General features: G+C 41.8%; 1 protein-coding gene across 5 annotated transcripts in view; it reads left to right on the forward strand.

Annotated features, from left to right (window-relative positions):
• The window catches only part of smarcd3b (SWI/SNF related, matrix associated, actin dependent regulator of chromatin, subfamily d, member 3b), a 57605-nt gene extending 37354 nt beyond the window's left edge, over window positions 1–20251 (forward strand). For 3 of the 5 annotated variants that reach the window (XM_040044377.1, XM_040044375.1, XM_040044378.1), the window contains 11 exons: window positions 1016–1058; window positions 3189–3311; window positions 3437–3562; window positions 4248–4343; window positions 11132–11233; window positions 11525–11686; window positions 13188–13285; window positions 13793–13928; window positions 16888–17010; window positions 17436–17537; window positions 17631–20251. In XM_040044377.1, the coding sequence (XP_039900311.1) occupies window positions 1016–1058; window positions 3189–3311; window positions 3437–3562; window positions 4248–4343; window positions 11132–11233; window positions 11525–11686; window positions 13188–13285; window positions 13793–13928; window positions 16888–17010; window positions 17436–17537; window positions 17631–17684 (1165 nt within the window). In that variant the 3' untranslated portion in view covers window positions 17685–20251. The remainder of the gene's footprint in view (window positions 1–1015; window positions 1059–3188; window positions 3312–3436; window positions 3563–4247; window positions 4344–11131; window positions 11234–11524; window positions 11687–13187; window positions 13286–13792; window positions 13929–16887; window positions 17011–17435; window positions 17538–17630) is intronic. The other 2 variants (XM_040044376.1, XM_040044379.1) reach the window with 1 other exon arrangement.
• Window positions 20252–21141: the final 890 nt, after the last annotated feature.

Raw genomic sequence — 21141 nt, forward strand, 5'->3', positions numbered from 1 at the left:
TAAAGGCCTTTAAATAAACAGAAAACAGCTGATTATGAGAGATAATACCACAGTGTGGTTAATTAGTGAACCTTTCTTGTTTCTAATCTCAACCAAAGCCCGGCTGTCTATATTTACCACTCCATCTTCTAATGTAACTCTTAGCAAGGAAGCAAATCAAAATATTCGGCTTTAAAAAAGCTCAGTTTAGCTCTCGATATCCTAAAACAAGATTACAAATTAATCGAATCGCCCCAAGGACGTAACACCCTAAAGGCAAGATTATTTATTATCTTTAATGAGAAAAGTGAGTTGAAATGATCCGTCCTCATGAGACGAGTTTATGTCTTTATTTTTCTTTTTATGCTCTTTTTGCAGTGTAGTGCCGTCTTGTTGTTTTTAGGCAGCGTCCTCCTGCAGGCATCGACGACAGAGCACTTTACACGGGGAGATGATTAAATATTTAAGGAAATCTTGGGGGGGTGTAGGAAGCTGTAGTGATGTTTTTGCAATCAGCGTCACCTGGAAAGAAAGTTCTGACAACTTGGCACAGATGTTCTTGTTGCTCTTAGCCCTTTCTTGGTAAGTAAAATATATGAAGTGTGTTCACGCTGCAAGGAATTAATGAATCTAATGAGCTGCACACACACACACGCATAAATCCTGAAAAGTCGTGAGTACACATCCTGTCACCATCCGAGTCCTGCAGCGGCGGCGGCCTCAGTGATTCTGCAGAAGGTGTGTGTGTGGTGTGTGTGTGTGTGTGTGCAGTGAATACATGTCAGGGAAGAGATGTGAGATGTGACACTTTTTTGGCTGTTAGAGGCTCTCGCTCTCCAGGTGTACCGCTGCATCTCAGGGAACACACAAACACATGATACACACACACACGCACACACACACACAGCTGGGACGCTGGGGTGCTGGATATGGCCCAGCATTTTAGCAGATGGCCTGGGTGCTACGCTATCAGTCACCATAGTAACATGCTCTCTTTTCCCTCTTTCTCCCTGTCTTTCTCTCCCTCTCTCTCTAGTGCTAAGAGAAGGAAAATGGCAGACAAGATTCTTCCGCAAAGGGTGAGGCTGCATATTTTTACCTTTGTTGCTGTGTGTTTTTCTCTGTGTGTGTTTTTTATCCTTTGTGCGCTGCACAGAAAAAAATCCCGGTCGTTTTTTTGATGTTTGGGGTTCTTGGGAGGCGCAGAGGGCCAGGTGATTATTTGTTATTTCCAAATGAGATGAGGGAGGATGAGGGGAACAGATCTGAAGGTTTTGGGGCTTTTTTTTTTTTTTTTAGGGTTTCATTTTGCTGCTTGGACAGCGGCTCATTGATTTTCTTTTTTGAATCGGCGTAGTCAGCGGGATGTTGAAAAGACGCAACCACAAGTAAAACTGAAGGAGGCAGCAGAAACACCATGCTGCCACAGGTGAGAGTCCGTGCCGGCTGTGGTTTGCATCCCGTGCTCTCGGTTTTCAGCCCCGTGCCACGCCACGTCCTGGCCAGCACACAGAGCGCTTTACAGATCTGGAGACTGAGAGGTTAGGTCTTATCCCCTGACATAGCCCAGACGGGGAGATAGCTGCAGGCACAGCTGGGGCGCCACTACACAATAATGAGTCAGGCACGGGGAATGTCTGCCACACTCCTCCGTCAGCTCGGCACCTCGGCCCGGTGAAAGGGAGCGAGATGGAGATAGAGGAGGAATGAGAAGCACAATGAAGGCAGCCTTTTAGAAAGAAACGTGAACGAAGAGGGAGGGAGGAACCGTAGGAGCATGTGTGCCCAGCTTGGTGAGCAGCAGCCCTTGATGCTCCGAGGACTTTCATCAGTATGGTAATGCCTGAGACTCCTGGCTGCTTGGCTGCACGGCCTGCATCTAATTTTGATCCCCTGGTGTCACAAGGCTGGTGTGGACCACCACGATAATGAGAGACTGTGGAGCAGTGGTGGAGTGCATTCAGGATAGTTGTGCTTTGTTTGAATATTTCATTGTCATGCCACTCCTCAATTCAAATTCAGTGGGGATAATGAACTTCAGCTTCAGTTCGTTTGCAAAAGAAACGCTTATAAAACACATTAAGTACTCTAAAAAATGCCAACTTTATGTACAAATACAGTCAGATAATAAAAAATCGTACTTGCTAATTTTCATATAAAAGAGCCCTATAGTGCACAAACCTTTTAAAAATGTAAAATACTTTTTAAATAATTTAGAGGTTCAGACAGTTAGGATGTGTGCTCTGTGTATGTTACATTTGCAAAGCCAAATTTAACATCATCACTCAAGGTGCTGTAAAAGTCAAAGTTCAGACCCCAACTTGGCTGAAATGTCCTGGAGGGATGCTAAGAGAGCTGTGCATAAACAAATGCCCGCATTAAAATGAAGCAACACTGTAAAGAGGAGTGGCCCAAAATTCAACCACAAGGATATGATGGACTGATAACTGTTATATAGAAAACAGTTACTTCAAGTTATCACTGCTAACATTGATTCTACAAGATACTGACTTATGGGATGTACTTAGTTTTTCACACATTGCTTCTCCATTTTGGGTTTTTGTTAAATAAATAATTAAAAGGTATCACAAGTCATGTGTTGGTCATCTAAGGTTGTATTTTTTCAATCTTAAGAACTGATAAAGACCAGATGATTGTCCTGATACTTAAAGCCTTAGAATGACCGTGCATTAGCGTTAGCTGCAAGTGAGCTCACTCTCTTAGCTAACTAGCTTCAGTGCATTATTGCTTTTTTCATAATCTGGTAACTTTATTTCTTTCCCACCTATTCTTATCTTCATTTGTGTGTGTGTTTTTTTTATCACCTTATATGATAAGCTGCAGTATTGTTTTACGCTAGCAGTTAGCTGTATTTTCTGGAGGCTTTGTTTAAAGTTCTCATTTTTGTAGTGTTGTTTTATGCTAGCAGTTAGCCATATAGCCATATTTTCTCCATATTTAAAGTTAGAGTGGAATAATATGGGTTTTTTTCTCTAACCTTAAAGCTGCTTAAAGGTTAAATTACAGGATACTGAATGTAAGGGGCTAAAGTAGACAACAGATCTCCTACCAGCACCCGCACCAGAATAGACAGCTTATCAGCTTAAGTTCTTTAGTGCTATTTAGATATGCAAAGAAAATCTTACTTCTTAATCCAGGGTGTGAAACATTATCTGATTTTAACCTAAGCCTGTCCTCCCTCTGAGCAGATCCGTGAGCTGGTCCCTGAGTCTCAGGCCTACATGGACCTGCTTGCATTTGAGCGCAAACTGGACCAGACCATCATGCGCAAACGCGTGGACATCCAGGAGGCCCTGAAGAGGCCAATGAAGGTATCGAAAAGAAATCAGGACTCGGGACAAACGAGAAAATGCTGTTTAAGGATAGTTTTGCAGTTCAAAGAGCAACAGACAGAGATCTCCCTTTAAACTGTGTTATTGTCATGCCCTTGTCCCAGCAGCAGAAGCGTAAACTGAGGCTTTACATTTCCAACACCTTCAACCCTGCCAGACCTGACGCAGATGACTCTGATGGCAGCATTGCGTCATGGGAACTGCGAGTAGAGGGGAAGTTGCTGGATGATGTGAGTTTGTTTTATTCATAGTCATGCATGGGTTTAGTTTTAATACAGTCCTTTTTTTTTTTAAAGGAAAATAACTGAATACTGAGCTGTCGCGGCTGGGTGTAGATGAATTCAGCATGAGTCAAATAACTGCTTGTCCTCTAAAATAATAACACATCTAAATCATCCCGGTTGGTATTAAAGTGTGCCGCTCTTTGATCTCGTAGTTGCTCTCGGTCGTCTTCGGCTCGGTAATGATGCGCTCAAACGACTACGGACAGAAAAGTATCGTCTGGCTCAGAATATGAAATGAACGACTGATGTTGAGAAGAGCGTCTTGAGGGACCGCGAGTGTCTTAAAAGCAGAAGGTTTTTGCATTTTTCTTGTGCCGCGAGCTTGACTGCAAAAAGCTCTGATGTTCTCAGAGCAGCGGCACAAAGCATTTAGGTTTCACAGACCACAAATATTTCTGGTTGAGCTCGGAGGAAGTGGACTCTGAGAATGTCTTGCGTCTTTCTTTTTTTTTTTTTTTTTCTGATCTCACCCCGCCTCTCGTGGGTTTTTGATGAGTAATGTTGCTATAAGCAAAGACATGGCAACAGTAGTTTGCGTTTGTGAATCTGCTTATGAGTGTTTCATGCATGTGTGTGACTGATTATGGGTCTTAACCGACGTCTTTCTGATTGCTATCTGTTTGCTCTGCAGCCGGGGAAGCAGAAGAAGAAATTCTCTTCGTTTTTCAAGAGCCTGGTGATCGAGCTGGATAAAGACCTGTACGGTCCCGACAACCACCTGGTCGAGGTCAGCTCAAAACACAGAGGAGGAACCATACACTCACCTGCGGAATTTGCATTGATCTCAGAAATCATCCATTTTCCAGATCAATAAATGGATGAACAGCAGCTTTAATTTTACACTTTTACCTGCACAAAACACGAAAGTAAAAACACACTTTTTGCTCTACTGCAGTGGATTTTAAATGTAACAGATGTTCACCTTCAAAAGGGTCCCCAGTGTCTTTCAAGTGCAAAATACTCAACCTTGCAAACCTGAAAGCTGATTTTCTAAAAGTGTGTGGTGTCCGCTTTCGTGTAGAAGTTCACCCTGAAATCACATATACGTGTTTTCCTTTGGCTTGTATCGAAATGTATCCACCTGCATGGTTTTGGTGTGAGTTTTGTAGTCATATCGAGCTTCACTTGAATATAATGAAACTAGATGGTACTCACCTTGTGGTCATCAAATCACCTAAAAGTCTATTAGAAAAACTCAGAGTCAGTGCCGGTTTCCAGAAATCACCAGGCAGCGCTCACGGTAACATCGCTGTACCAGTAACATTGTAAAACCTATATTAATAATGATAAAATAAACATGGTTACGCCTTTATTATTATTATTATGATTTTTATGTATTTTTTGTAATCACAGGTAGTATTAGTGTCTATTTCAGTGAACTCGAGGTCAGAGGTCAAGCCTGCATGTTGAAGTATCCTTGGCTAGGATACTGAACCCTGAGGCCATGTCCACACTAATACGTTTTCGTTTGAAAACGCATCTTTTTCTCTCCGTTTTGGCCGTCCGTCCACACTGAGACGGCGTTTTCGGTCAAGGAAAATGCTGCGTTTTGAAAACGCTCTCCACAGCGGATACATTTGAAAACACTGTTTTTGTGTCGCGGTGTGGACAGCAAACCCGGAGCTTTTTCGAAAACTATGACACATTTTAGTCATGTGATGCAGTCATGTGACCAATTAAACTAAGATAGCGAAGGGCATTATAAACGGCAGACAGAAATGAGGCAGGTCGAATCGTCTTGCGTTTCACGCATGCGCAGGACTGGAACGTAGGCGTTTTCGGCCGTTTAAATGTGGACGACTGAAACGATAGTGTGGACGCAGGCGAAAACCCAAAAGTTGTTATATTAATGTGTTACACGATTTAGAAAGTTATGCAAATGGAATATTTGTTACAAAAAGGAGATAAACGTGTAAAAATGTAACAAAGGCTGTGAAGCAGATCTTTATGTCTCCGTCCTTGTGACCTCAGGGCTGAAACACATGCTGGAGAAAGTGTCTCTGTGCCTGCCTACGAAAGTGTTGCAGAGTTTGTGTGGGAACATTACTGCTGCTGAGTTTTTAAAATACGTTTTTCTGGCACTTTTAAACCACAAGGTAGCGGGCTTTTAGTTCCACTATATTCAAGACAAGGCAGACTTTTCTGCAGCGTAGTGGCTGAACCAAATAATGGACTGAAAACTGGATTTAAAGGTACACAGGATAAAAGTCCACATCTCGGTTTTGTTGATCAGGGTTGCGGTTGCACAGAGGGTCTGAAAAAAATTCAGCAAAGGAGAAAACAGAGGTCAGCGTGCACAACAGAATCACTGAAACTTTAAAGCTTGAGCTGCAAGGTTATGCATACATTCGCTGAGTAATTAGCTGATGGGACACAGGAAGGAAGGAGCAGCAATAAAACAAGACAAGGAATTTCAAAATAAAGCAGGAAATTAAATTGGTATATAGGTACTTTATTCATGCCACTTTTTTGTCTACAGGAGCAGGATAAAGAATAAAAATTATGCAGTCTAGAATACTTTTTAAACAACATATTTAAAATAAAAGTGCCAGAAGCTCAGTGTGAGGGCCTTATACCGTGAGAGAGTGCAAAAATGAAAACAGAAAATACAAATGAAGACAAAGATGAATACATAATATGTGTGTGGAGGTATCTCCAAAGCTATCAAAGCATATTTCCTCAATGGAAAAACACATTTTTGTGCCATCTGTAAGTGTAAATTTGGGGTTAAGTATCTCAAAATTTCAACGTACTAATTCAAACTTGCAGGGAAAGAAGTTGAAAATTTGACTTATAAAGAAGACGCCCGAACATTTTGACTCATAGATGGGGAAAAAGTGTTTTTCAGTGGAGGAAACAAGCTTCCAGACCAATGCTGAGCACCAGAACGGTAAAGACAAACAAATGGCACAAAAAGGCCAGAAGAAAAATATGCACATATGATTTTGGACTAAAACGGCTCCTTTAAGAAAAGCCACTGTTCTTGCACCCACATCGGCCAGACACAGTTCAGTTTTTCACATCTATCTCCCTGGAAAGTAATTTTCCTAACTTTTAAATTTTAAAAGTATTTGCCATGCAAAGATCTACAAGTTTTGCATGCTTTGCTTGATGTTAACACTACCTGCAGCATTACACACAACCCCCACACTCACAGTCCACTACACTTCCAAACGGTCTGTCCCTGCCGCCTGATTTATGGAGTGCATGTGTGCAGCTTCTCTTTGTGGCAGACCATTCGGATGTTGAACGAATTCGCTTCCTGTCTTAGCTGTTGTTTCTCGCACCCCTTGGCAGACAGCGTGTCACTTAAAACACACAAAAACGAGCATAAGTGCTTCTCTTCAAATGTGTGTGAAGAGTAATTGCAGTCCTTAAAAACGTATGCACTGTTTCGCCGCTGTTACTCGCTGCGTTCAGGTGACCTGCAGCTCACCAAGTAGCTTGTTACCAAAAAGGGGCTTTAAGAAGCCATTTTAGCTTTTTACCCCCAAAACAGCACAGCAAGCATCTGTTTATAGCCACAGGGACAAAAATAACAGACATATAATGTACTGACACTTTAAATAAATCCTGCAGATTTTAAACTGATTGATTAATTCAATTTGAGCGATGTAATCTGGATAAATGGCAGCAAATCCAAACCAGAAGAAGATATCTGATAACATCTGCTGTGAAAACGTTCTGTTAACTGAACCTCCTCAGTCTGGCCTAATACACTCCTTTCTGCTGGAGGCTGTTTGACGTGTCATAGCAGGGTAAGCACAGGTGTATTTAACGTGTTATTCACACACACTTCGAGTTATAAAAGGCTAACTAAAAATGTCGAGCACTGCTATGATGAATCTACGTCAAATGTGGCAGCTACCAAAAATAAACACCTGACCGTGGTGGGTAACATTAGAGACCACAGTGTGTTGTGTGTCTCTACAAAACTTGTAGTAATAACTCAACCCTGTATAGTTATTACAAATCAATCAGTCAGTCGGTCAATCGGTGTTGCCCACCTGACAATAACATCAATTTAATGATGTAATGCAAAATTTTACCTTTTTATGATGAGATTTTCCAAGTTAAAGGCCCTCGGAGTTCATTTAAAAGTCAGAGCTTTTAATTTGAAGGGTCATATGATCATGTGGGATAGGTGTCTGATCAATACGAGTGAAATCAAACTAAAGGATAGCAGGCTTTTCTTATAGCCATGATTCCTTGTGTGTCAAAATAATATTCTAATTCACACTCACAGTGAATTCGCTACACAGTGATTTGTAGCTTGGAGGGTTTTTTATTTTATAGGTTAAAGAGCACCTCTAATAAAAACCTAATGATTTTTTTGACTTTCTGTAATATAGTTAAGCTGTTAGTGAACCCAGCTCATTTACGTTCAGTAGCTGAAATGAAAACACACAGAAAAGGATGGTCAGTTTGTACCTATGAGGCAACCAGGAAGTCAAGAAATAGTCCAGTGCACAACCCCTGAAAACCACAGCTCAGAGTTTCTTAGCTGCAGCGCAGTGTGTCGATAAGAAAACAGATTTGTTCAGCGTGCTGTCTGACAAATAAGCGTAAGCTTGGGTTATGAACACAAACTTCTTTGGATCCTGTTTTCACGACCGCCTGTAACAATAAATCACTTTTTTTCATGTAAGACTTAATTTTAATTTCCTTATGTGGGAAAAATTCAGGGGTTTTTGTCCCTTAAATGCAATGAAATGCATTCAAAGGATTCCACTAATTACTCCTTTGAATGTGACGGCATTGGAAAGTCAATAAAATGCAACAAATTAGTTTTTCTTTATTCATTTTTTATTGGTTTTTAAGTTGAAGATGTCCAAATATGCACGTTCTTTAAATTATTGTGGTTTAGTAATAATGCAAATAGATAAATACTCCCTTGTAGCACATTTGTAAATGATGAAACTAGAGCCTGAGGGCACTCTGGTGGGCAAACTATGCAACATCAACACTCAAAACACGGTTGAAGGATGTTTCTCTCGTCTTTTTGGAATTTATGTTATAAATGCTGATACTGATATATCTATCAGCATTTGTAACTAATATCAGCCTGCTGATATATCAGTCACAGTGTAGATTCAATTTCCGATGAAACTCCACAAGGACTACAAGAACCCGTTGATTAATAATGATCACACAGTGCTTTTGCTTCGGGCTAAAGATGGAGAAGTTGCCAGCATCATTAAAGCAGCACATTTGATTGGCTGACAGGCCAGGTCACACCCCCAGGCATGTGTGGCTACACTAAGTGGGGGTTTTCTCTTCATAGCCGAGAGGCTTGCTGGACGAGGGTTTACGGTAAAAAGTGAGCAATTGCATCAGACGCTATATTTATAGACAGTGAAGTAAAGATAGCAAACACTGCAAAAATTTGAAATCCAAATTAGAAATGGGCTTGGGTTTTTTGTGGTTGGCATCTTTGACCGACTTTTCATGTGCCGGACCACGTATCATTAGAACGGCTTGTTTTTACCTTTATAAGAGGCTTAATGTGAGAAAAGCATCAGTCTAACTGTTGGCAAGACAGCTAATTCAAAGCTGAGGCAGTTTTCTGAAGTGAACTCTAATGCTGTTTAATCTTCTCAGCCAGTTTGGACAACGTTCACAGCAGAACAAAGGAAGGTCTTTGCTGCCCATTAGTCTTGGAAGCTCCACTGATTTGTGTGAGGCTTTTGTATGCGTAGCAGAAATCATTGAACCTTCCCCGTTCAGCCGTGCAGTCAGGGTCAGTGACGACCTCTTGGTCGTGCAGTCCAGAGATGTTCAGTGAAAATTTTTATCTTGTCACGTCTGGTTAAATCTCGTGGTACAATAAGCCCAGCTGACCTGCTGCTTTTCATATTCCCGTTGGGTGCATTCAAACTAAAACAGAGTGGCAGAGTGGATTGCCCTCTCTCTTCTTCTTTTCTGTAACAGCAGAAAGAAGATGGGTTTTTAAATTTTCCAACACACAAGGTTGTTTAAACATGCGAGAGCCGGAGAAAACAACTGCTTACTTATTAAAAACAACCATTAGCTGCCCTTCACTTTGTGTCCTCACATAATGTGCCGACTTAAAAAAAAACACTTCAGGACTTTCAAAGTGAAAATTATGACTTCTCAAGGTTCCTCTTTTTAAGAGGGTGTTTTACCCAGGCGCCCAGGTGCTTCTGTTTGAATGACTTTCCATCAAAAGAATTTTGTTTCTACCTTGAGGTACAATAAGCACGTAATGTGTTCTGAATCAGCCAGTGGTTGCAGGAAAACATCACTTTGGATTGCTTGCCAGGGTACCGCAAGACTGAGTGTTAAAGTGTTTTTCTTTTCTGAGTGGTTAAAGTAAAACAGAGATGTAAATACCATCAGAGGTTAGATGCTGAAGAGCTTCTGAAATGCAAAAACGACTTAAAGACAGAATAATATTGGGATAGTTGCATGTGACCACGTGCTTATGGAATTTTTCTGCTAGCGATAGATGTTACTATGTCTCCAGAGGTTGATAACATTCACCCTTTCTGTCTTGTGCGTGGTTAGTTTGCAGATATTTAAGCTAACCTACTAACCTACTAAATTAGTGCTTCTGTTTAAAAAAAAAACAAACCAAAAAACATGTTGTTAGATGACCTAAACACTGAAAACATCCTTGTTTTCTGCACATTTGCATTTGGGCCCCAATTGCATGCACCCACACAGGGCCGACAGCAGTTTTGCCCTTGGGGGCCCCCGAAATGAGTTTTCTATGGGCAAACCCAGTGTGCACTACCCATAGAAAACTTATATGAGGCCCGTGTATGCTAGCCCATGTTTGACCCACGGCATAGCTTTGCCTTTTTGGACCCCCAAGAGGGAAATCTGTGGCCTGGCCAAAGAAAACCCTCCACTCCACTATCAGCGTCGATGAGTTGCAAAAAAAAAAAAATTCACCTTTACCTTGTTGTGAGGGGGAAACTGTCTATAGAGGCCAAAACGGTAAACATGGAAACGTGTTTATTTCTTCTTCTGTGGCACAAGAAACTTTTGGAGACACCCTCAAGTGGTCATTAGAGGAACTGCAGTTTATGGCTCTTCAGTTTTCACTACCCCACAAAATCATGCCTGAGGATGTGGCTTACAAGAGCTGTGGCTCAGGTAGAGTATATCTATATATATAGATATACTCTATATATATATATAGCTCGTGTCCTCTCTTAAACCAAAGTCAACAAGAGATTCTTTCCACCGCTTCTCACAGGCATCCTTTAACGATTTTCATGAAATCTGGACCATTCCTTGGCATTGCACATGTTAACTTAATTCTTTTTTTTAAACTACATTATTTTCATTTCTTATGCTATTGTTATTTCAACTTCATGATGGCTCTATAGTAGAAGTCGGGGGAATACTTCAGTCGTCTGGTAGTTTGATTTGATTTGATATACCTTTATTAGTCCCACAAGGGGGAAATTTCATAAGGCTGCCGATGATTAATAAACCAGCTGAGTTTGGTTTGGTCAAACTGTGGCCTTCTCTTTGCTCTTTCAGTGGCACCGCACGCCCACCACCCAGGAGACGGACGGCTTCCAGGTGAAGCGGCCAGGAGACGTGAGCGTGCGCTGCACTCTGCTGCTGATGCTGGAATACCAGGTGAGGGCGGCACGCCGTCTCGCTTCGATGCCCATAAATAGTCCGTTACTACGCCGTGACTAATCCGTGCCTTGAAATCAGCTGTTGTAGTGACAACCTGCAGGCCTCACATTGCCGATAAACACCGGCCTGCACAAACATTACAGTCCATGTAAGACGCCATTTAAACCTGACATCTGTTTCCAAGCCGGGGAAATACGATAAGGGTGAATGATGTGATGGAGCTGATGTAAAGCCTCTGATGTGGGCGGCTGTAGAAAGTGCTGTAATGTGATTATGTTGTCTCCGCAGCCTCCCCAGTTTAAGCTGGACCCTCGCCTGGCTCGCCTGCTCGGTATTCACACTCAGACTCGCTCCTGCATCATCCAGGCCCTCTGGCAGTACGTGAAGACCAACAAGCTGCAGGACTCGCATGACAAGGAGTACATCAACTGTGACAAGTATTTCCAACAGGTGTGGACTCCTGCTGTTGCTGAAAATATGATCTCACCAGGGCAAGATGAGCAGTATGTATATAAACTCCACCAAAGCAGGAGTCTTATCTTACAGTTTTGTGGAAAGGGATTTGGATCAGCACCATAATTGAACTGCTTCCTCCTCTGCGTGCGCTCTCATAGTTTCATAAAATCTGGCTCAGTAGCTTCTGGGTAGTCAAACAGCAGCGATCACATACCTCCACCTCAGCTCTCGCTTTGGCAGAGGAACAAATGAGCGCTCCATATTTTTATTCTTAGATACTACGAAAGTAGCTTTTCCATGTGTTCCCCTTTCTCTGACATTATGTTTAGTGTTAGCTTTCATGTCTCTGTCATAGGTAGGGTTATTCTGGTTTGCTTTTAAAGCTAGTTTTCCTCATGCGTCTTATGTTGCTTTTACTTCCTGTTCCTGTTTTACTTCTGGTTTTCCTTTTTTCCCTTTTGTGGGATCATGTGTTTTCCAACCATGCATTCCGGCGCTTTCTTTTATGGTTTGGGCTTTTTTTTCCAGTTGTTCTGGACTAACTCTAGACTTTGGATTTGTTAGTTCTTTTAATAAGGCTCATATTTAGTCTGTTCCATGTTAGCTCTATGTCTGTCGGTGGAGTATCACGAGCTATGACATCATACAGAGCCAAGAGTAGAAAAAAGTAGTAGCTTTGTTGCAAAGTGGAAAAATTTAGGAACCACAGCATTAACATCAGCACAAGAACTGTGTGCCGAGCGCTTCATGGCATAGGTTTTCCTGCCCTCTTCATAATATGTTCTACTTTTTTTTCTGGCAGCCTGATTTCAACTTAGTAACTCAACATTTCAAGTTACTTCCTCAATTTCATGTTATTTTCTTATAGGTTTGTAATAGTAACCCTGAATTTTCCCTTCTGGTTGGCATAAAATTTTCAAAACAAGGTTCCAGACCTCCTGGAGTCTAGATTTCTGTGTCCGCAACTCCATTGGGGACACAGAAAGCTGGAGACCCAGTAGCCGACTAATAAATCAATTAAGCTCCAGTGAAGGGAAACACACCTACATATTTTGGACAACTCTGTGCTTCCAGCTTTGTGGGAACAGTTTGAGAAAGGTCCCTGTCTGTTCCAGCATCACTGAGACGGTGCACAAAGTCCGTAAAGGTACGGTTGGATGAGTTTGGTGTAGAAATACTTGACTGGCCTGCACAGAGCCCACCTTTGAGATGAATTAGAATGGAGTCTGGAAGCCAGGCTCTCTGGTCCAACGCCACTGTCTGACCTCACAAATGCTCTTCTGGATGAAATTTCCACCGGCTTCCTAAAAGAGTGGACACATGTACTGACAGATATAGCTGCAAAGGGAGCACCAATTTAGAGCGAGATGTCATAAAAGTTCCTGTATGTGTAATGTGTAGGTGGCCCAACGCTTCGGTCTGTCTCGTGTATGTCAGAAAATAAGGAAGAAGCATAACCGGTTCACTTTAAAAGGAAAGTTATTTTTATTTTTAGATTTTTGACTGCCCTCGGCTGAAGTTCTCTGAGATCCCTCAGCGCCTCACCAACCTCCTCCTGCCCCCTGACCCCATCGTCATCAACCACGTTATCAGGTAGATTTTCCCCCTTTAATGCACACAGAGGAGTCTCCTGTATGAAATATGCATCACAGAAGATAAATAACACAACCAAGTACTAACTGAGAAGCGTCTTTACACCAGGCTTTGCATATTTATCCTTGCATTAGTACAGGAAAGATGCTATTTAAAGAGATATTAAATTCAAATAGCTTTATAGTATGAAAATGTGTTTACCTTGAAACCTTCTACTGGCTTTTTCATTATAAATAAATTAAGCACGGCATCATTTACCATTTTTTAAGAAAGAATATTTTAAGGCCAAACAATGTTGAACCATTACTGGGTGAGTTCACACCAGAGTAATGGGATGTGTGATGCAAGCTTATTATGGGAGGTTATTGTTTTCTACACAAAAGAAAACAAATAAGAAAATAAACTCTTAATTTGGGAAATGTGTTGAACGGACTTGAGGACTCCCAAGTGGATTTATTGAAAGCTTCCTCTTTTTAAAGATGTGTCTCACTTCACATTTTCTTTCAGCGTGGATCCCAACGACCAGAAGAAGACGGCCTGCTACGACATTGACGTGGAGGTGGACGACCCCCTGAAGAGCCAGATGAGCAGCTTCCTCCTCTCCACCGCCAACCAGCAGGAAATTGCCTCACTCGACAACAAGGTGAGATCACCATCGTCGCAGAATACTCTTTCTCTGTATAGCACACGTCTTCTTTCGTGTTACACACTGTGTGGTTGAAGTTTGGGAATAATTCACTTTTAAGCTACATTATTCACAAAGAGAACGGTTTTATTGTTGCAGTAGTTTGTTTGCTGTGGACTTCTCACCCAGCTGTGATAAGCGCGAAGGCTGTTATTTATATTTTTCTGACAGATTTTAACTTTATAGCCGACATTGTTGTTGGAGCTGAGCAGGAAGGAAGGGTGGGACAAATAACCAGAAATACACGTGAGAGAAAACATACTGAGAACATGTACTGCTGCTCGAGACCCAGCTTTCTTTGTCTTTTACAATATTTTGTCCAGCTTAAAGCCATTTTATATATTACTGTGCAAAAGCCTTGAGTCACCCCTCGTTTCCTTTATTTTGAAAAATGGAAATTTGTGCAGGGATTTATTGAAACGTGCAAACACTTTTTTATTCCTACAGCTTCTTCTTTTGTCCTCCACTTGTCCAGTTTCTTAAATTTTCTTTAAATTTTCAGCTAATCCTATTTTATGCCTGTCAAACTGTGGTATCTCTGGCATTTTTGTAGATGCAGCTCAAGAAATGGAAACAAAATATGTCTTTTTATGACAAGCCGCTCATTTAAAATGGACTCTTTGCTCAGTTGTCTGTTATGGGTAGACACAACATTAGTAAATTTTTGTGCCTTTTTGTGCTTGAATGGTTCATAAGTCGGTGTTAAGTGGCTGAACGAGGGAAAGAAATTCCTATGAAAAAGCTCAGGTACAAGAACTGGACTGAAACTGGGTGAAATGGCAGTAAATGCCTGAAGAAAAACCTTTGAAAGACTTGAAAGCTGGAGAGCTTTTCCTCGAGATTACTTTAAACATTATAAGAAAGTCTGGCTCCTTAGAAGTAAAGTACCAAGAAATTATAGGTGAGTCAAGTCTTTTGCACAGTTGTTGTATCTTAATAATAGCAGAGAACCTATTTCTGAACTTCTGAGAATACTCTTGATACTGCATGATGCAAGTCTTGCAAACGGCATTTCCATTAACACAGTTAATGGAAATGTTCAAGCTTCCTCCCACAGTCCAAACGCATACTTTAGGTAAAATGATATTTCTAAACTGACCGTGTGGATTGGTCACCTGTCCACGGTGTATCTAACTTCCTGCTCAGTGACAGCTGTTACGATACTCTCCCGCTCCTCAGCGACCCTGAAACAGACAAGCTGTTAATGAGATGGATGGATGGGTGGATGGATGGATCAATTTCCGTGTTCACCTAATTAAATTCGCCATTTTTCTAATACCAAGTAGAGTGTCAGAAGACATACCAGTGAGAGAATTATCAAATACAGGCCCGAGTCAGCACGAGTCGGTATGTTTTTATGTAAAATAATCAATTAAAGTGACCTGTAAAAGCACCGAAGGATGGATAATCATGAATAATGAGTTAACTCCCTGGTGTCACATGTTTCTGTAGCAGGAAGAAAATATAAATATTTATGACCTTGATATTAAAATTCAACACTTTTATCAACATTTAAAACCTGCTTTGTTTTCAGAGTTATGGTTCTCATTTTACCTTACTTAACATTTTGACCTTTAAAGCGTAAAAATACTCTCACGTTTGTCTGTGATGCTGTCTGTGAAAGCTAACCATAACTCCAAATATAGGCAACAATAAATTTGGGGAAACGAATAGAAAAACCATCCCCACTGACACACATCAAAAACTACTCACGTTTCCCCAAAAAGTCCGAAAAGATGGATGAAGCTTCTGGGTGTGAAAAGTGAAGGTGCTTAAATCTTCATTCTTCCTAATGAGCAGCAGGGGGCGACTCCTCTGGCTGCACAAAATAGTCAAATTGCAGAGAAGTCAGTGTTATTTCCCACTTGATCTGTGGTCTCAGTAAACACCTTCCACACAAGTTTATGGGCTCAATCGCAGGTTGCAGACCAGATTGAACTTGGTGTGGTTTTATTTTGAAAAACTACGGTCCCATCAGAGTGAAACGACGACTAACTTGGGACCCTGTGAGTCCAGAGCGTGCAGTGTTCGCAAAGATGGTTAACGCTAGGAACACTCAACTTGAGACTTAACAAATGAACACTACCTCCATCCTTTATATACAGTGTGTATTTTTTCTTACATCACGAGCCACCTTCATACACCAAAGTACCTTTAAACTCACCAGAAATTTGGTTAAAATAGTGAATTTTAAAAAGATAAGAAAATGTGTAAAATCCTTCGCCTTTATCGGGTGTTTAGATTCCCTCGGTTTTATATTTGATCAATAAAATTCAAGAAAACTTGTAATACAAGAGAATAACTGTCAGCATGTCACGAGTCAGTTGAGGCAGATCAGTGAAAATTTACCCTACTCGCTTTTCCAGGTGGGTTAGACTTCGGGATCTTTATATGCAGAGCCTGCCACGACAGAAACAAATGCTGGGATTTTGTTCCCTCCCGCTCTTTGTCATGGTCAGATTTTTTTTTTCTCAGGCAAACTTATTTGTTCTCAACTTTCCCCCACATTTTATGGTCCTTCACATTTATTCCCAGGACATTGCTGTCATCTGTGAGTTCTTGCAACGAGGAGATGATAAATCACTGAAAAATTCAAAAATTGCGACAAAAAAAGTAGCCAGAAACGCACAGGAGGAATTGACTGAATAAGCCAATCACAGTAGAGTACAGGCTCTATAACATTTCCAGCCTACGGCGTAGATTTGACACAGAGGTTTGCTGTTAGCCTCTGTGCTGCTGAGGTCGGCAGCTTCGGATCAGAAGTCTCCGTCCTCCTCCCACTGTTAGATAAAGTCAGTTTTCCTGAGATATTTTGCTTTTCCTGCTAGATATTGTATCATTTTCACAGGATAATTGCAGCGTCAAATGAACAAACAGCAACAGCGCTGTGACGTGTGATGTGTGTGTTTCCGTTCAGATCCATGAGACCATCGAGTCCATCAATCAGCTGAAGATCCAGAGGGATTTCATGCTGAGTTTCTCCAGAGATCCCAAAGGCTACATCCAGGACTGGCTCAAATCCCAGAGCCGAGACTTTAAGGTTGCACACTTCTTTTCATATCTATCAAGCCTGCATGTTAGCCGACACACGTCCTGTGGATGTTGAATGAAAGTGGAAAATAAAAAGCAGAAGAATTCATTAATGAAAATTAAAGAAACTAAAGGGGGCGGGGGGTCATTTAATAGTGATGATTTCTCTTTGGCTGACATTTTAATTGCACTAATGAGTATTCATTTGCTTTATTCAATTAATAACTATAATTACTGTTTAGCAATAAATGCACAAACTAAAAGCCCAAACCCAGCTGGAGTGCCCTCAAGGCTTCAGTTTGGCAGTTTTTGAGATGAACTATCGGGAGAACAAGCGGCTCGATCGCTGCCCGCTGCAGACTTCATAGATTATTTTGTTAATTAATGCTAAAAATAGACCTGCTTGTAACGGCTTCGTCGTCTCTTCGGCCGCAGTTAATGACAGACGTGGTGGGGAACCCTGAAGAGGAGCGGAGGGCGGCGTTCTACCACGAACCCTGGTCCCAAGAGGCCGTCAGCCGCTATTTCTACTGCAAGGTGACTTGCGGACACCTTTACCTGCAAGCTCTGCTTCCATATGTTCGCATGACAGCAGTCAGATTTACCTCCTTCTGCTTTTCCCCGTGACAGATCCAGCAGAGGAGACAGGAGCTGGAACAGGCCTTAGCGGTCCGCAACACCTAAACAAAAGAGGCCCTCCTGGATTCCTGAGTCTGATTTCAGAGCCGCTCCTGTGTGTGTGTGTGTGTGTGTGTGTGTGTGTGTGTGTGTGTGTGTGTGTGTGTGTGTGTGTGTGTGTGTGTGTGTGTGTGTGAGGTCATTGCTGCTGTCTGGTGATTCCTTAAACCTCTACAGTCTAAAGGAGGCTTCATCTCAGAGGTGACTAATCAATTTCATAGCTGTGTTTTGAAGTGTAATCAGAGGAGGGGTTCACCAGACAGCAGCAGCGTACTGTGGTCCCCCATCTCCTCCACGCCCCGTGTTAGCGCAGGACTGCGAAGGCATCGCGGTTGAAAGCGTGGATTCATCCCCTCGGAGGACGACGCCAGTTTCCGCTCTGTAAATAAACGTCACTAGAAAAGCTCCTTCTCGACCAGCTGCTCGCACGCCACTGTGTTTTCGGATTCTCGTCTCAAGACTGTGCAGTGACAAACGCTCATGACGTAACCCGCTGACACAGTCAGAGCCCCGCGGCTGCTCTGGATGAGTCTTTATTTTGTTTTCGTATTCTTTTTGGAGAGAGTGCTTTTCCTTTGTCCTCGTTAGGGGGAGAGCGTGCTCCAATTGTCGATTAATTACACCAGCAAAGTCGCGACGACAGCGTGACGCACCGGGTGGTTGCACAGGATGCTGCACGTAAACCAGAGGTGTGGATAGAAAAAAAAAAAAGAATAGAAAAAAAAAAGACTTCTTTTTACAGTAAATTAACCAAACTGAAGTATTATGACATTATCAGCTCCATCTGTTTATACTGTAGTAAGAATAAGTGTTTCGATGAAGGGAAAAAAAACAAACAGTATTGATCCTGAACATAATAATCATAGAGAAACAGATATGCCTCTAAATGTTCCGTCACTCACTGCCTCTTTGTCGCGTCGTACTTTTTGCCCGTTAGCGTCCCGAAGGTTTTACCAAAGGTTGCAGCGAGAGGAGAGAGCGATCACTGAAACAGACGTTGGCAAAATCCCAGACCTGGGTTTAACAGAAACGACTGAATAAATCCAAACACGCCAGAGTATTTAAAAAAAAAAGTGCTCCCAAAAGCTTTCCTTAACTCTTGAACTCTTGCATCAGTGAACTTTTAAGCTCAGCTCTGTGGATTTTTGTCTATTTCTGCATTTTTTTTATGTTACAAACACGCGCATTTAAAAAAAAAAAGAGAGAGAAATGAATTTCTTTTCTACAGATGTGAATGTAAATATGTTTTTTTTTTTCTTCCCCTTAAGAGGGCCAGCTGTACAGTATACGACAGACTATCCGTGTGTGCGCGTGTGTGTGCGAGCGTGTGTGTGTGTTTGTTTTGGAGGATTTCGGGAGGGGGTGTTGCAGTATGGGAGCTCCATGAGTTTTGAGTTAGTAGGGCAGGAATGTTAGTGTTCTTCTGTGTACTATCTTGGGTTCGGGATGATTTATTTTAGGTCTATCCCGTGTGCATCGTGGGAGCTGGAAGCTGCAACAGAGAGAGAGCCCTCCCTCGCGCTGAGTCTCAGTAGCTGTAACTCGTGATATAATCTGCACCGTTCTCATGTTACACCTGTTTTGTTTTGTTATTGTTTTTTTAAATGACACATGAGTTGTATGTATATGTTGTAATGTCAGGATGGAGGATTTTCTTCTCTGCAGTTTCTAGATTGGGTGGGTTGGTGGGAGGGGGGGGACTTCTTTGCACTGTGCTGTAACTCTTTGTCGGGACTCTCTTCATCACGGTTGAGACCCCTTTTATCATCCCAGCGTACTCAAAAAGGCGATTGGACGATTTCACGATGACCTATGCATGCTCCATGGACGTTCACTATCACTATCACACCTTGCGAGACGGTCTGTGTAAATATGAAAAGCTGGCATACCAGTGTGTGTGTGTGAGAGTGTGTGTGACGAGAGCGAGACCCGTCACATTTGTTGAAATGCCTTCTGAAAACCTTTTTTGCCAAAAAAAAAACTACAAAAAAATCCAACATACCCTACCAGCAACTAACTGTAGGTGTGACTTTTCTGAGCGTGTTTTTGTTACTAGGACTAAATTATATTAACTGCACTCTTTAGAGGAGAAAAAGTAGTCATAGGTAGTATCTCGGTCCTGTGTCTGACCCAGTGATTTTTTTTTTTTTAATTTTATTATTATGATTTTGTTTTTCTTTGTATGGATGGCCGAGGCCTTCACGTTGCTGTTCACTAGCACCCTCTTGTGGAGGAATCTACGAGCTGCAGCTCCTCGGCTTCGAGCGGCGTCTGATAAAAGTGTTAACAAACTGCTGTGTCTTCTGTCACTAAACCCTGGTGTGCTGTTGACATGTCTGTCTCGATCCGTGCATGTGTTCCCGAAGAGCGGGAGCTGCTCTTTTTCTCTGTTTACACTGTTGTCAGAGGGTCGCCGACAGGAAGGTTATAGTATACATAATGCTGTATATCTGTAAAGAGCAAATCTTGTTTGGTGATTACATACTACAGAAAAAAAAAAAGGGAAAACAGCTGTGACACTGCGAGACAGCCTGGATGTAAATAAAGAAGCGCTTGCCAAAGTTTGTAAATGACATGAGATCTAATGTGTCTTTTTTTTAACAACTTCATTCACACTCAGTTGACACTTAACCGAACATGGATGTCTTTGGACTGAAGGAGGAAGACGGAGTACCAGGAGAGCAGGGAAACTCCACACTGAAAGGTGCTGGAAACATTCCTCAGAGTTTGGTCCATGGTTACATGACAGCATCACACAGGTGCTGCACAGCCATGATCAGAATCTCCTGACCCCACCACATCCCTGATCTGGTGACTAGAGCTCATTTGAGTGCAGTGAAACAAAAGTTACTTAGTGAGATGAGTTTAGCATGTGACTCCATAAAGCTCTCAGACTTTAGGGTTTTACTTAAACGTTTAATTATAGAAATAGCTTTTTGGAGTTAGAAGAAAAGTCTTCAACTCTGTGGTCCATCTGCAGTTTTTTGGCTCAAAGATAAGTGAAACCCTATCGGTTACACTGCGTAGAAACTCAAAACCAGCTTTTACTATACAACGTGATATTGTTGCATAGATATGAAACCAGTTTCCAAGTGTTTTATATTTACCGGTTTTTGTCTACAGTGTTTCATAGGATTGGATTGGTTGGATTGTCTCTGTGGGAGTTGCAGAAGTTTTGCCATCTCACTTGTCACAAAGGGATTCATTCCTTAATTTGATTCCAACTTTTATTCTAACCAAATAACACTTTAACAAACATGTGCTGGTTTTAATAGTTTCACTGGGAGTGACCAGAAGTGATGGGATTAGAAATAGTTATCATCAGAGGAACAGCTCAGACTGAGGTTTGGAGACAAAGGCTGAGATGTTTTGGGCATGAGGAGAGGGATAGTGGATATATCAGAGAAAGGATGTTGAATATGGAGCTACCAGGTGGGAAGAAAATAGGAAGACCACAGAGAAG

The sequence above is a fragment of the Simochromis diagramma genome, unplaced genomic scaffold (assembly GCF_900408965.1).
Source record: "Simochromis diagramma unplaced genomic scaffold, fSimDia1.1 OVJJ01000602.1, whole genome shotgun sequence".
In the NCBI taxonomy this organism is placed as follows: Eukaryota; Metazoa; Chordata; class Actinopteri; order Cichliformes; family Cichlidae; genus Simochromis; species Simochromis diagramma.